The 16,928-nt window shown below is 37.6% G+C and overlaps 1 protein-coding gene across 2 annotated transcripts in view; it reads right to left on the bottom strand.

The window, feature by feature from the left end:
* Positions 1 to 2,184: 2,184 nt before the first annotated feature.
* SETDB2 (SET domain bifurcated histone lysine methyltransferase 2) overlaps positions 2,185 to 16,928 on the bottom strand; it is a 35,446-nt gene continuing 20,702 nt past the window's right edge. The window contains exons 9-13 of one of the 2 annotated variants that reach the window (XM_075199096.1): positions 16,106 to 16,211; positions 14,375 to 14,459; positions 13,338 to 13,582; positions 12,794 to 12,882; positions 2,185 to 3,179 (exon numbers count right to left, since the gene is read on the bottom strand). In XM_075199096.1, the coding sequence (XP_075055197.1) occupies positions 3,062 to 3,179; positions 12,794 to 12,882; positions 13,338 to 13,582; positions 14,375 to 14,459; positions 16,106 to 16,211 (643 nt within the window). In that variant the 3' untranslated portion in view covers positions 2,185 to 3,061. The remainder of the gene's footprint in view (positions 3,180 to 12,793; positions 12,883 to 13,337; positions 13,583 to 14,374; positions 14,460 to 16,105; positions 16,212 to 16,928) is intronic. The other variant, XM_075199095.1, reaches the window with a different exon arrangement.

A 16,928-nucleotide genomic window follows, 5' to 3' on the forward strand; every position in this document is an offset into this window, starting at 1 on the left:
TGGGGTCTGTTTTACCTATTTTAAAGCGCCATTAAGGTTATCTATTTTTCTTAGTGTTCATCATCATTTATTTATATAGCGCCACTAATTCCACAGCGCTGTACAGAGAACTCACTCACATCTGTCCCTGCCCCATTGGGGCTTACAGTCTAAATTCCCTAACTAACATACACACACAAAGCGAGACTAATGTCAATTTAATAGCAGCCAATTAACCTACCCGTATGTTTTGGGAGTGTGGGAGGAAACCGGAGCACCCGGAGAAAACCCACGCAAACACGAAAAGAACATACAAACTTCACACAGGTAAGGCCATGGTCAGGAATCAAACTCATAACCCCAGTGCTGTGAGGCAGAAGTACTAACCACTAAGTCACTGATGTTGTTATACAGCCTGTGTAAACTTTGATTTTATGCTCGAACGCTTCCTATAGTTTGATGTAGCTATGAAAGTTTCTCTTTAGCACAGTGAGAAGGCTCATGTCAGTACATGAGAGAGCCATACAATCATTAAGATACATGAGTATATGATAGCCGCCCAGAAGATGGCTTCAGTCACTAAACTTTATGCAGACATGTAAAGAAAAAAAAACAAAAAACGAACACAGAACAAAATATCCAGATTTAACAATCTATGGGGCATATTCAATTCTCGGTGGAAACGCTCAAAAACCCGCGGTCCGCGCACTATTACCGTTATTACGGTAATAGTGCGCAGAAAAACCGTTAATACGGTAATTTTCTGGCTGGATTTCAGCTCGCAGCTCCCTAAGCCGCGAGCTGAAATCCAGCTAACTATTACCGTAATATCGGTAATAGTTTTTACGCGGCGCGGGAACGGAAGAATTGAATATGCCCCTATGTATATGTTGTTGATTCTGATATCCGTTTCATTTGTAGACGATAAGTATATTTAAAGGATTTTATTGCAATTCACAATGCTACTGGGCCTGCTTTTGTTGTTTATAAGAAACACATTACTATACACAGTTTCTTAGATTTATATTAAAAAAATTCAATATAATTACACTTCCATGATAGAAGGAAAGCAATGTGGTCATATGAATACATTCTAGAGTTCCATTAGTTTATTTTAGATAATTACCTGTCTAAAAAGTTGATGCTTTGATCTGCTTATATGATTACCCACAGATAGACAGACACTATTTGTTGTGGATTTTGTAAGCTAACCAACATGTACAAATTATTAGGGGCTTAAATTTAGTCCCAAATTTGATTTACCCATCCATTTAAAGACTTCCAAAGCAGCTCCCCAAACTTACAAAATAATGATGATGAAAATGTATGTTTCCCTTTTTCAACATTATTACATTAACATTTATTAACACTGATCTAAGGAAGAGTGAACCAGTCTGAATAATGCCCTACTTGAGGAGGGAACTCAAAAGTGCCAGAGCCATAACTCACATATAGATCCTGTATACAGAACTATTTTTACATTGCTACCAATAAGACTTTGTTTATCTGGAAATGAAGAAGAAATGCACAGGATATCAGTTTAGGAGAGGTAGCAGCAGTAAGACAAAGGGGCATATTCAATTGTTGGCGTTACTGCCTAAAGTAACGCGGTGAGCGCACTATTACCGTCATTACGGTAATAGTGTGCGTAAATACCGTTATTACGATACCTTTCTCGCTGGATTTCAGCTCGCGACTTGCGTAAAATCAAGGCAACTCAAAGAATCAATGCGCAAAAAATATATTCTTCTCCATCCTACCAAGTCTAAGCACCCCATAATTATCACTGTTACAAATAAAGACTTGTAATTTTTTACAGATGCAAAGCAAATGAAGTCAGGCACAGGTGGCACTCTGTCCCTACACCTGAAAATATACATAAACCCTTACCGGTCATGCAAATATTTAAATAATTTCAATTATTACATTTTAGGGTGCTATCCACTGTAATCAAACAGTTCAGCCAACCAGAACTGTGTTTATATAATTTCAAGTCATGGATAATGTTGGAGTCATTTTTTCTTTACAATTGTAATTGTAGTCTGGTACAGATAATTGCAACATTTTATTATAGTCCTTATTCCATAAGATGTTGGCTGCCATTCTCGATTCTAGGCTGCAGGGAAAATGCATGCCCCACAGACTAGAGGATCACAAAACATAGCAGATCACTTAGTACTAGAAGCCAACTCTCTTAAAAAGCAATTGCAAGTAACCATTCCAATCAGCTTATTGAAAACCTTGTACTAGTGCAGGGTTTCCCAAACCCAGTCCTCAGGGCTCCCTAACAGTGCAGGTTTTCCATATCTCCTTGCTGGAGCACAGGTGTAATCATTACTGACTGACACATTGTAACAGATCCACAGGTGGTCCTAATTATGTCAGATGTGATCCAGAAAACCTGCACTGTTAGGGAGCCCTGAGGACTGGGTTTGGGAAACCCTGTACTAGTGGATAAAAGAGGTGGTTTACCCCCCACACCATGTATAACACATTGTTCCCTACACATATAAATATAGAATGGTGGCAGAAAAGAACAGGCTGGTCAGTCTAACGGCCTCTCCCCCTAAATGCTTGGGCATGTGCCTTTTCTTGACCCCTTCAACATAAATAAATCATCTCATCAATAACCATATCTTGCTATATGTAGTTTATCTTTGGAATTTAATTCTAAATCAGCAACACTGAATAGCTCGTATAGTTTATAGGACCATACACAATGATTTGTCTGTTTTTGCTTCTTACTAGGTTGTTTGTTTTTTAATCTGACGATGTTGTAGTAACAATTTCATTGCATTCCTTTCTGCATGATTAATGATGGCATTTTTTTATTCATGTTTGAGGTGGCAATCATATTATGAATTATTATAAAATATTAGAGTAGTATCGAGTTAAGACACACAAAGCTCAGCAAAAATAAATAAATTAGAGAATGCACACTTAAAACAATAAAATAAAAAAATAAACTACACATATATAAAATGAAAATGAAGACAATATTTCATCACAATGAAAACAAAGTGTTTACAGGACAATTTGATATGCCTCAATATTTTGTGACATTAGGTAGAAGATATAACGGTCATATAGTTATATTTTTGCAGGTTTTATGTCCACACAAGCAAGGAATTTCATTTTCAGGGGCACTTCCAATATGGTAGTTGTATTCCCAGGTTAACTCAGTCCCGGCTTTTACAATGCTGCAACAAATACATGAAAAACAAAATTAATTAATATAACAAGAGCATTGTAACAGGTAGATTTTGAGTGATGACAAAGAGAGAAAGAAAAAGGAAACAAGATAGCGTGAAATAAAGAGAGGACAAGAAAGGTACTGGACGCTAGAGAGACATTTTAGCTTTCCAATGTTTGTGTCTTTAGTACCACTTCCTATGCACAGTGTTTTCTTCTAGCTGTAAAAGAGATAACCTATGTACTTCTCTTCCCTATATTACATTGCCTTGAATAACTCATGCAGCCTTTAGGCTGCTTAAACACTGGTGTTAAAATTGTGCGTTTAACATGCATTTAATATTTGTAAAGTGCATCATCATCATCATAATCATTTATTTATATAGCGCCAGCAAATTCCGTAGAGCTTTACAATTGGGAACAAACATTAATAAAACAATACTGCGTAATATATACAGACAGAGAGGTAAGAGAACCCTGCTCGCAAACTTACAATCTATGGGACAATGGGAGTTTGAAACACAAGGGCATGTGCTACATCATATTGCACACTGGACCAGCTAGAACGCAAAGGTAAAAGTACTGAGTGGGCTATGTGTGTACCAATGTTGATCAGAGGGTTGTTGTCTTGTGTTAGCTGTGTAGAGGATGGTAATAGGGGAGCTTAAGAGGGTGGTAGAGGAATACTATAAGCTTGTCTGAAGAGGTGGGTTTTCAGAGAACGCTTGAAGGTTTGGAGACTAAAGGAAAGTGTATGCACAGAGTAGTGAAAATAATAATTGCACCAAATCAAACTGTACATATTTGCATTTTTACATGCGTTTAACTTGAATTGCACTGAAGTGCTAACATATAGCATTACCAAATGTGTTTGGCTTCCTGTTTTGTCACAGATGCAGGTTTAAAAAACAAAAACATATTGAACTTGTAAATGTAAAATGCATCTAAACACATCCAACTCACACATAAATGTAAGACAGTTTATAAAGATACATTGAAATGCTGGTCATATACACACTGGCATTGCAATGCATTTAAGGCATGTTATTTCACAAGTAGAAACCGTATATAAAACTACATGGTATTTGCGTTTGATATGCGCCTGGGTGTATTTGATATGCGTTTAATCTGTGATTTTTTAAATAAGAGTCTTTGAAGTTATTTTGTTGTAGACAGACACATATTAAAAACACATATATAAAAATGGCTTAACTATATCTCATTTCATTTAGAATGTGCTCCCGTTGAGATACATGGAATATTTCAACTACATCGACCTGCATCGGACTCACATATAGAAAGCGTTCAAAATAATACACTGCGGCACAACACAAAACCCCCCCCCCCCCCCCCCCAAAAAACAGACATATTGTCCCAGTTGGTAAAATTGTATCCTCTGTCTTACACACTAAAGGGACTTTCAACTTATTCTGTGGATTTCATGTGCAATATATGGATCTAGTGTTGCAAGTAATCTGTTATTGAGTTAAACATATCCAACACTGTTCTGGATTGGACAAATTCTTACTTGTTTTGTGGATTTGTCATACAATGTATGGATCTGATGTTACATTACCAGAGGTCACTTAGTTAGATACTAACTAGACGTCTAATATTATTCTTGGAGCGAGATTTACAACTTATTATTGTCAAAGTCAACAAATTGGATAAAGTTATTTCAATTAATATCAAGCAAACTTGGTTGTCTTTGTCTGAAAATATGCATAGAGCACGCTACGGCGTGGAAGGGCGTATCCAGCTGCAACACGTGGCAATAACAGTTTTTACACATGTTTGCACAAACACACGCATTTGTAATTAGTACACATTAATTGTACTTGCAACACAGTTATTTATGTCAAAATATAGTAGTATTTATGTGTAATATTATAAGTTAAATGCATGTTAGTAAAACATAAGGTTCAGGTTAGAGGAAATGTGTCATGTCTGGTATCGTTGTAATCCCCTATTCATCAGCAGCTGTCCGGTTCAATCGCCGAAGAGATCGCACATTGCATACTCTAGTTATTGATGTTAGGGAATAAATGATCAGAGTGATACTGACTATAAAATGCTAATAGACTAGTTGAAACTGGAGTCTTGGCGGGAAAGTCGGAGCACATCCCCTGGAGAGATGACCCCCACCTTTGGGTATTTTGGTTTGAACTGGCCTATGCCCTGCAGTACACTGGACCTTCCCGAGGCCTGGACCAATAGAAGCAAGCCACACCATTTGCTTTGTTTTACTGTATTTCATATAAGCAGGAGCTTTGGGCTTAGTGACCAGTCTTCTTTGACCACAGACTTCAGACCTGAATGACTGTTCACTGGATCCAGAGCGCCTGCGATACATAACGGTAAGTGTAATAATAAGTAAGTGTACTTATTATTATTTCGCTTGAATTATTCTGCTACTTTTGGATAATAAATCTTTGTGCGTTGGAAACACAAATCGAGATTCGACAATCGTTATTGGATAGCGACAAAACTTGCATAACACTATGTTGATTACTCATACAATTTATGGCTATGATGATACATTAGCAGAAATGTATAATTACTTTAACAATGTTCTACATTGTTCTGTGGAACAATGCATGTTTTAAACTCACAACTACTTTAGAGCATGCATAGCCCCACAGAACCAAGCCTAATGGGTGCAATATTCATTCAACAAATTTGCCTTGATATACGTCTAATATTTTCACATAAGATGGCCAACAGCATTTTCGGTCTGAGAAGAATATTTTTCTGCTATAGCTGGCATGATACAGCAGAACTATTTTGTATGAAAACCCCACAGTGGTGTTAGAGCGTTTAAACACTTTACATTTTTGGGAATTTCTGCATAAATGTAACCTTAAATGTGTTCAGATATTCATCCAAGTCATACAAATAGATAAAGGAAACTTAATAAATCAAACACCACACAGAAGGATATACCTTTTTCATTCGTTTATTGATCAAAATGATCAAATATTACATTTCGTTTTTTCTTTCAGAAAAAAATATGTAAATCTCTAGGATTATCTGTTCAGTTAAGGGGATAATGTGACTCAGGAGTGTGAGTTTGGGTGGCACAGACCTATTTAAGAAACAAAAAACATAGACTTATAGAATATAGAATAGAATCATAGACTACCAAAGATTGGTCTTCACCACAAAGGTTTGTGACTTTGAATCAATTAAATGAGGTTTCTGACTGAGGACCACAGAAAGAGTTGTTGATGCTCATCAGGCCGGAAAAGGTTACAAAATAATTTCTAAAGACTTTGGGCTTCCATTGTCAGGCAGCTAGTGTACAAAAGGAAAAAAAAATCAACACTATTCTTACTATCCACAGGAGTGGTCATCCAACAAAAACCACTCTAAGAGCAAGGAATATAATATCACGAAGAACCACAGGGTAATTAATGTCAAAGGATCTCTCTTACACTGGCTAATGACAATGTTCATGAGTCTACTGATCAAGAATAGTGTACATGGGAGGCTAGCAAGCCAATACTCTCAAAGAAGAACATAGCTGTCTGTTTAAAATTTGCTAAAGACTACTTGGATGAGTGAGAAGACTACTGGAAACATGTTCTGTCAACAAAAGATTAAAATAGAATTTTTGAGATAACATCAGATACATTATGTTTGAAGAGATCCTAAACACACAAATCAGTCTACAAATAAAATTGCTGAAGCAGAAGAAATGCTGTATTTTGGAATGGCATTAATCCAATTGAAATGTTGTTCAGGGCATAAAGTGGGGTGGTCGTGTAAGAAAGCCAACCAACATCCAAGAGTTGAAGCAGCTCTGTAAGGATGAATGGGCCACAATTCATCCAAGTCAATGTGCAGGACTGAACAACAATTGCTGTAAATGTTTGATGTCACTGATGCTCAAGGGGGGGTCACACTAGTTACTGAAAGCACAGGTACATATACATTTTCCAACAAACAAATGTCATATTGGATCAATAACTGAATTAAAAAGTATAGCCTTCTATGTGTTATTTGATTTTTTGTGTTATCTTTATATATCTTTATTAAGTAGATGAAGATCTGAACACATTTATGTAGAAATTCAGAAAATTCTAAAAGGGTTCACAACATTTCTAGCACCACTATATCAGTATTTCCTGCAAACACCTCACATAACATTTTTTTAAAAATGTTTTATTGAAATTATAATACAGGAGGGAGATAAATATTAAGAACAACAAAATCTACAAACCTTTAAACTGTAACAATATATAAAATCTACAAACCTTTAAACTGTAACAATATATACAACAACCACCTTTTCTATATCACGTTTTACAATCTTAATATTCCCAATATCCAAATAATGTGACCTATCCCACTTTTCTCCATATTTTCTCTTCTACTTAATCTAACTTATACTACCTTATAAATATTAAAAGGCAGTCGTCCTGATTATATTAAGAGGTAAGCTGAAAGGAAGACTTAAGGGTATGAATGGAAGGACCCCATGTTTCAAAAAACATTTCTGGCAATTTTTCTTTATTAGAAACAGTTTCCACCCAATACATATGAAAAATAAAAAAATATATTTGATTAGTCATTAACTTTATATTAGGGGTATCTGATATCATTAACAATTTCCTTTTTACCCCTTTTAGCCATTGATTCATATCTTGTGTATTCTAAAACACCCACTCTCTATTTATCGTGAACTTACTTTTAAGAATACTTATAATAAAAACAGCATTCCAAAAAACCCTTATTGTAGAACAGGACCATAAACAATATATTATATCTGCATCTGTTTGTTGACATTTATAACAGTGAGTGTTTGATGCACTACCAATAATAAACTTAAATTTTGGTTTAAAATACGCTCTATGTAATATTTTATAATTCATTTTTCCATATGAACTAGACAACAATTGTGTATCCGTCTTCATGTACACTTTCAAAAATGTTGTGAAGGCTCAAATGTGGAAATTCACCCAGCCATTTTACCATACTATAATGTGTTTTACATGTGAATGAATATATATATATATATATATATATATATATATATATATATATATATATATATATATATATATATATATATATATATATATATATATATATATATATATATATATATATATACACACACACACACACACACACAAGTTAACCCGTGCATGAGTATCATGCATTCTAGTCAAATCAAGCTACTTAAGGTGTTAAAAAGGTTCTTGTCATGCATTTGGGCCATAGCCCAGGCCTCAACCACCAACCACTCCCCACTGTCACCCCCGGCAACCACCAACCACTCCCCACTGTCAACCCCGGCAACCACCAACCACTCCCCACTGTCACCCCCGGCAACCACCAACCACTCCCAACTGTCACTTCTCCTTCAAGAAATATATATATATATATATATATATTTTTTTTTAAATCTTTATAAACAATTTTAACAATTAAATTAAATCAACAAATTAAACACATCTTAGTATACCAAATTTCAGCTCTTTCCGAATTTTTTTTTTCCACACACACTAAGAATTTAGTAGGTCAGTGTATAACTCCGCCCAGCAGGTGGCGCTGCAGCTTGGTTTTATTTTTTACACACACAGACAGACTAACACACGCCACTAGACATTTATATTATAGATATAGATAGATAGAGAGATTATATATATATATATATATATATATATATATACACACACACACACATACATACATACATACATACACACACACACACACATACATATATACACACACACACACATATATATACATACACTCACACTCACACACATATATACATACACTCACACACATATATTACACTCACACACATATATACATACACTCACACACACACATATACATACACCATCAAATCAAACAGTCTCCCACATAACATTTTACGTTGTCAAATGTGTTGTCCTCACACCACTGTAGATTGCCCATTTAACACACATTAATATCTCACAAAACATGGATCACGGATAACTAACCTGTGGATTTCTAAACCTGTGTATGGATTAGATACAGCAATCAGAGACCATTCAGTTTCATTAAAACCTCTCACGCTACGTGACCATCAGTATTTTTGAGTGAGTATTATCCTTGTGTTTGCATTAATAATTCCCTTTTAAATCATTATCTCCAAAACCAAGCGGGATACACAGATCTCACTCTTGGCTTACGATCCATGAACAGGAAAAGGCACTCCAGGAATAAAACTACCTTATATGCTAACTTAAGCCCTCCCAGTACATCTAGTTAACATACAGGTAGTGGACAAAAAAAATGCAAACATCAATACAATATGTCACTTAGTAGAATGCTCGACAACCATATGCGGTCAGTACAACCTATATGCACCATGGCATCAATGTCTGGAGCTGTGCAGGAGGGATGCAGCATTATCAGAGCCGGACTAACAATAGGGCTAAAGGGGCTACAGACCAGGGGCCTTGGGCATCTGGGGGGCCCGCTGGCATTCATCGGGTTGGGGCCGTCCCCGCCCCCGACTGTCACCCAGGGCCCCCGGGCAAAGCAGTGCACCGGGGCCCCTATATACACACACACACATTATATATATATATATATATATATATAGGCCCTGCAGGGGGGCCCTGTCGGAGGCAGCACAAAAAAAAAAAAACCTTAAAAAAAAATCCATTGTCGCGCTCTGCAATGGATGTCGGTCATCACGCCCGACATGCACTGCGAGCGCCGTACGGAGGAGGAGACCAGGGAGGGAGCCGGATCGCCAGCTGAGAGCAAGGTAAGTATTTTCTTCTTTTTTTTTTTTAAGGTTTTTTTTTTTTTGTACTGCCTCCGACGGGCCCCCCTGGGCTGCAGGGCCCCCGGGCACCTGCCCATTGTGCCCAATGGGAAAGACGGCCCTGCTGTCACCTGTTAAGGAAAATGGCAGGCAACTAACAGCAAATGTTACGCTGTTAGCTGCCTGCTGTCACTGTAGCACTTAAGAAAGCAGGCAGTAATCTCCTTACTGAGGAGATCTGGTGAGAGTGAGACTAGTCTCGGTCACATGAGATATTCTCAGTAAGGAGATTACTGCGCGCCGCGTAAGTGCTACAGGGAGTGGAACAACGGAAGGAGGTACATTCACGGGGGGTTTGGCCTCACGGCTGGGGGGCTTCATGGGGGGGCCCTCACAGTACCCTTAGCCTAGGGGACTCCCTTCCCTTAATCCGGCTCTGAGCATTATACTTCCTCAAGTAAGTCACTCAACTAATGCCTGGTTGATGGTGGTAGAAAACACGGTCTCAAGCAATGTTCCAAAATATCCCATAAATGCTCGAATGGTATATGTCATGCTTATCATTTAGGAACGAATAGCACTGACCTTGCCCTCTTACAGAACGATTGCACACAAACCATGGCAGGAAAATGCTCCCCGCAACATTACAGAACCACCAGGACCCTCCACTGTTGGAAACTAGCACACCAGGCTGTAGGGTTCTTTAGGGTGAAGCCACATGTGCACTCATTAGTTTGTCAACTACAGTATTCTATTGCCTATGCTCTTTGAACCACTGAATCTGCAAACATGGACTACCAGTAGGCATGAATGGTTTATGCACTGAAATTTATGATATACTGCTCGATGGAGTTCTTGTCTGATGATTTTCAATTAAACTAGTTGCTCTCACCACAGGTTGAAATTGCAGTCAGTTGATCTGCACATGTTCCCTGAATAAATGTGCATTTCCATAACTGCATAGATAACACGATTCTAGAGAATATGCTTCTGCCCACTGTTGTCCCTTGCTGAAATCACCTTAGACACTGTTGCTTGCAAGACATTAAAAAACTGAGTTGTCTTGGTCACTGAAGCTCCTGTCAATGTACCCCAAAAATTTATTTCAAAGTCAGAGGTCTCTTCTTGCAGTCATACTATCCATAATTATAGGCAGACAAAGCAATCCAGCATTTTTATACATGACCCCAATGATGTGACGCTACTTGCTTAATAGCAGTCCACCTGGTATAGCTACATACATACATACATACATACATACATAAGTACATAAGCAGCATTCTGGGTAGGTGGTCTGTCCCCACTGGCTTCAGAAAAAAAAGATTCGACAGCAAGTCAATAACTGCCTTTTTCATCTTCTGCTATCTAGTGGACACACCACTCTGGGGATGTCCCAAAGGGGACAGGTCATCATCATCATGATTTATTTATATAGCGCCAGCAGATTCCGTAGCGCTTTACAATTGGGAACAAACCGTAATAAAACAATACTGGGTAATACCTACATACGTAGAGGTAAGAGACATGTCCCTTCATATAGGGAAGGGAGAAAGGACCCTTAGGAGGCCACTGCCTGAAGTACTTCTGGAAGTAACAATATTTACACAGGATTCTTAAGAACATAGATGTATAAACCCCTTGTTGTTGTTTTCACTTGTTATATTTCTCAGCCATATATGTATTTTGCTTTTGAAGTGTGATCAGCCTCATTTCTTAATTGGTCCTTCCTCCTCTGGTGACCTCTGCAGGAAAATACACATATTGCACAGTACAGGCCTATTTTATAGGGACTTAATGGTAAATCTTCATTGAAGTGTAAGTATGTCACTTGTAATATAGGACTCATTACGAAAGTACTCCTTGAATGCACAAATTCCATACACACCTGGGTCACCTCATACTTGTGTTTTACAAGGAATAATGTACCTCCTTACAACAAAACAGTAAGAATATCAAAAGTCACATTGGAGTACCTTGATCTGAAATATGATCACAGAATTCCATGGTGACTTCCAATATTCTTAAATAATCAAGAAGTGATTTCACCACACAACTATTAGAAAGCTAGAAATGAGTGTGTGTATATAAGTGCATGCAGAGAGTGAGAACCAAGGGAAACAGGCTGACAGTTATGCATCCAGTCGTGTGACCCGTTTATGATCAGATGAAGGATATCTACGTACACAAAGCTTAAAAGTATTGCTATCTGGTACGCATACATCTGCATAAGTGTGTCCTGGGTGTTTAATATATGGAAATTTTGCGAGTTCACTCACTGTGACTCTGTTTGAGAATAAGCTGTAACTTGTATTCTACATCTTATATTGGATGTTATATGACAGTTTTCGTTTCCTGGTTTCCTCTCCACTGGTGTTTCCGGTTCTACTGTGGGTTCTTGTGTGATCCCAACATTATATCAATATACTACACTATTGTGCGCCTCCTCCTCCATTTTTCTTTTATAGGTTATTTCCATGCTACACCGCTTGGTAAAGAGGATTGGCAGCCGCCTGCACATGGGAAGTGTCTACTGAAAAGAACATAGACTTTATACTGGATTATTGGTGATTTGTTACAAGCGCCAATTGTTGTATCTTGTTTTTTTAATATATATATATATATATATATATATAAAGAAACAAAGATCCAGATATAGAAGGAGAGTCACCTTGTAGTCCTCTGCCTTAAATCAACATATCTTGTTGACAATTTACATATTAATGAGGACAATTGTTCAGCTATGCAATATTTTACTTGCAATAAATCCTGGCTATTACTATGCAAGTACCTTCCCGATATCATGCAATCATGTAAATATCTCTGCAGAGAAAATATTAAAGTAAGAGGATAATGTGTGGTACAAACCTTTTGGTGAAAAATGCCACCCATGGGAAGCTTTTGCAATGAGTTTCGACAAACACTTGCTGTACCAACAGGTTTGGGGAACAGCTATGCTGTTTTATATAGGGGAAAAGACATGGGAAATTAGTGACTATGAAAAGTCTTAAAAATTATATTGTACCAATAACATTGTAACAAGTTTATAGAAACAGTGACCCAACATAACACTAACACATTTATATATTAACAGAGCTATAAAATAAATAAAATAACAATGTACAACATGAAGATATTTTGCAGTTGACAAATCTCGGACATTGGTTCGTTTAAAATGTAATGAGAATACATTAGATCAATTTATTAAACTATACCATGATTTAACCCAGTGTAGTGGCAAAAGATGATAATCATTTTGATTCTTGTTTGGTTTTCTTTTTCAGAGTGTATTCTATGATGACTTAGGTGTGTACTAAAGGTTTTTTTCTCAGTTAATAAAAGTTATCTAAAATTAAATAATTAATAATAATAATTAACAATAATTACACAATTTATTCAATTCTATACTCACATTCAAAAATCGACCAACGTTCCCTTCCTTTGAAGCATCTAAGATGCAGGTATTCTCGTTCTCTTCAAGGCTTGAATCCAGAGGGACCTTTTTCTCTCTACAAGTAGACTGTTGTAGATGGGACACACCAAGCCGTATAGATGAGCTGCTCTCATCGGATACATAACCAGCCTCATCTGTCTGTACAGTGTCTCTTTCAGCTGTGTGTACTCTCCTGTCCCTCTTACCATCATTCTGTTTATCACCTTAATTATAGGAAAGAGGGTTTTACATTTACTATATAAATAGCACACAGATATTCCTACTATGACTGTGTTTTACTAACCATTCATAGAAAAATATTCTGTTCAAATGATATATATGGTAGACAATATATATTTATCTGATTGAGGAACAACATGCTGCTTGTTCAATAGAGTAACATAAAAGGTCAGCTACAGACTCCAATGAAAGTCCTCTAAGAGCACAAATAATAGGCCTGTTTGGCTTCTTTATGGGTATACTCTAGCACAGTGCTGGCTAACCTGTGACACTCCAGGTGTTGTGAAACTACAAGTCCCAGCATACCCTTCCAGCAATAAGCTGCTATATATTGGTAAAGCATGCTGGGACTTGTAGTTTCACAACATCCGGAGTGTCACAGGTTAGCCAACACTGCTCCAGCGTTACTTGGAACTCTGCATAATACTTGAAATGTCTAGGAGCACCAACAGCTCAGCTGAGGTTTGATCACAATATTCACAGAACGGAGCTGCTGAGTGCTGAAGCATGTAGCACGTAAAAATTGTCTGGCCTCTGTTGCAACACCCACTACCGAGCTAGCTTCATGGATTGTGTTTCTATGGCCAAACAATCCTCAGATCACCATAGTAATAATTTGTAGGGGAGAATAGACAGGGTGGCTAATAATGTATGCAAGATAAATGTTATGGATAAGATGTGGCATATTACATTTGCTTATAAACCAGCATCCTGGGATGGGTACAGAATTTGCAGCATAAATTTCATTTTTAACATAAATATATGTATTTGATCACCTGGTTCATTGAAGTGCAACAGTTTAGGAGAAGCAGGTGGTGTGGAAAGATCGTCATCTGAACTGTGCTGCAGCGTGACTGCTCCCTGGGGTTAAACACAACAGATTATCATTCAAAAATCATTATGTCCTCCGATAGACATTTGCAAATTTTTAGACTATACAGCTATGAATATTGCTTCAGCCCACATAATGGGTATACTATAAATGCTGTCTTAGGTAAAGCAAATGAAAACCATATTTAAATCTATGTCTTTATATCAAACATAACTTTTTTTTTTTTTTTAAGTGTACCCAAGTAACATTTATATTGTTTGTGTTTTTTTGGCATTATACAGGGACCCCCCCCCCCTTCCCTGCCCACAAAATGAGCAAAATAAAGATACATGATCCTTTTCCATAATTATCTAAGTTGCAAACACACAAATGTAAAGCTTTAATAAGCCAGGTCTCCCCAAACATAGCACTATGAAATGTGTATCCTTTGCAGTGATGGGGCCAAGGAACACCTTTCAGTTTTGAAAGGTTTTTTTTAATGCTCTTCTTGTACTGTACACAAAGTACAAAGCAATCTTTAAGGTGGGAGTAACTGAGGTAAGAAACGGCAATAATAGAACCATATCAGCCATGCACCGCAGGCCTATTAGGACATGGGGCTACATGTTATGTCAATAAATGGAAATGGATGCTTTCCTGGACTGACTGTGCACATGGGTACATACAGAAGCAATTGTTGGGGTAGAGAGGGGGGAATAGATCATGTCTTGTCATCTCTCCCCTCCAGCCCCATAAAGATCAACCATTTGTATGCAAGGATGGAAATATAAATGACAGTGCGCATGGCCTTACTTCACATGGCAGTTAGCACCACATCACCTCTATATAAGATATACTATTGGAAACGGTGCAGGATACCTGTAGTGCATCTCTTATACCAATATATCCATCCTTTATATTTCCTGGTGAAGCAACAAGTATTTCACCAGGCTTCCAAACCCAATGCGGATTTTTAAATTGCCGTATTAGAAAACAGACAATGTAAATAGCATTTTCCACATCCTGTTGGGAGAGGAAATTAGTGCGTCTAACATGAGAGATGCTCAGGTCGGTCTGAGCCGCTCTCTGCCAAGCTGCCCCTCCTCCCCCCTCAGAGCAACAAGACACTGGAAGCCTGTAAATCCACAGCTCACTATATAGGTGTAGAATGAGCACACACAGATTCTGGTCCTTAAGTGCCATAACTGTCCCTCAGGCTATTCCCCTCCACAATTCACATTATAAGCATAGTAGACAATAATTTTCAGTCCTTCTGTCAGACAAATTGATTTTGGTTTTATGCCAACCTCAGGTACAAGCATAAGTGGGTATGGAGTCAATGGAAACAATATGGTTCATCCCCATACACTAGTGGGTAACTATCTTAAGTAAAAAATATATTTCTGAACTTGAACAAACCACCACTTACTATACTGACTACTGGCCAACGGTACTTGGATATGTTTGTTAATTGCAGGTTACGGAATAGGTTTGATTGGAACCAGTTTCTGTATTTTTCTACAAGCCATCAATCCTGCACCTGGTCAGGCTGTATCTGCTAAGTTCCACAAGACCAGAATTTACTTAGAAAAGTCTGAAGTCTCAAACATAAATGTGTGAATGTTAATAGGTGTTCTCTTATACAGAACCAATTCTAATCTTAGCACGGTACAGTCCGGTAATCTCTGAACGTCACCTCTTCCATGAGTTGCCTTCTGCGTTTCTGCAGCATGGAGGTCTTGGTTTTAGGTCTTCTAATAGATGTGAAGTCTAATTTGCCTCTGGAACTGCATACGGATTTCCTATACAGCAAAATAAGGAATATTAATGTCAACGTTATGTGAAAAAAAACATTTATAATTACATTTTAGAATTAGTATTATGCACATCCAAGAGTATTTATTAGCACACTTTGGATCGTTTCTGTTTCCAATGTACAAGAAACAATAGGGATTATTTTAAAAAAACAATAAAAATAACAGCGATGATATTTACATTTTGTTGGTCAGGGGCTTTTAAAAAGTGTACAAAGCATAGTTAGCTAGAATCCAGCTTATGGATAAGTACTTCTACATAAAGGCCTTTCCCCATTTTTAAGAAAATAGAGTAATGACAGATGATCAGAAGCATGACAGTTCTGCCAGTGCAGGATAGACTAGGGGCACACTGTGATCGTCACACAGCATTCTGGTCTTTCAGTGATAAAGCCAAACTAGTGCCCAATGTATTGTGGTGGGCTGATCACAATGGAGTGCTTATGCAGCTTTCACTGATCAACCACTTCTCTGGCACAAACCAGCCCACTCCTACACCATCCTGACATAAGCATGGTGCATTTATCAAACAGACAAGTAGAGGAGTTTGACCACCTTAGATAGCAGCCGCTGACACCTGGGAGAACAGAGCTGTCAGTGTAAATTCACTGGGTGATTTAAGAGTACAGCCATTAGTAAGGACATAAAAAAAATATATGGGACTAAAACAAAAGGCATTAACTATTTATATCCCTCTAGTCATGT

The sequence above is a fragment of the Mixophyes fleayi genome, chromosome 2, assembly GCF_038048845.1.
Source record: "Mixophyes fleayi isolate aMixFle1 chromosome 2, aMixFle1.hap1, whole genome shotgun sequence".
In the NCBI taxonomy this organism is placed as follows: Eukaryota; Metazoa; Chordata; class Amphibia; order Anura; family Limnodynastidae; genus Mixophyes; species Mixophyes fleayi.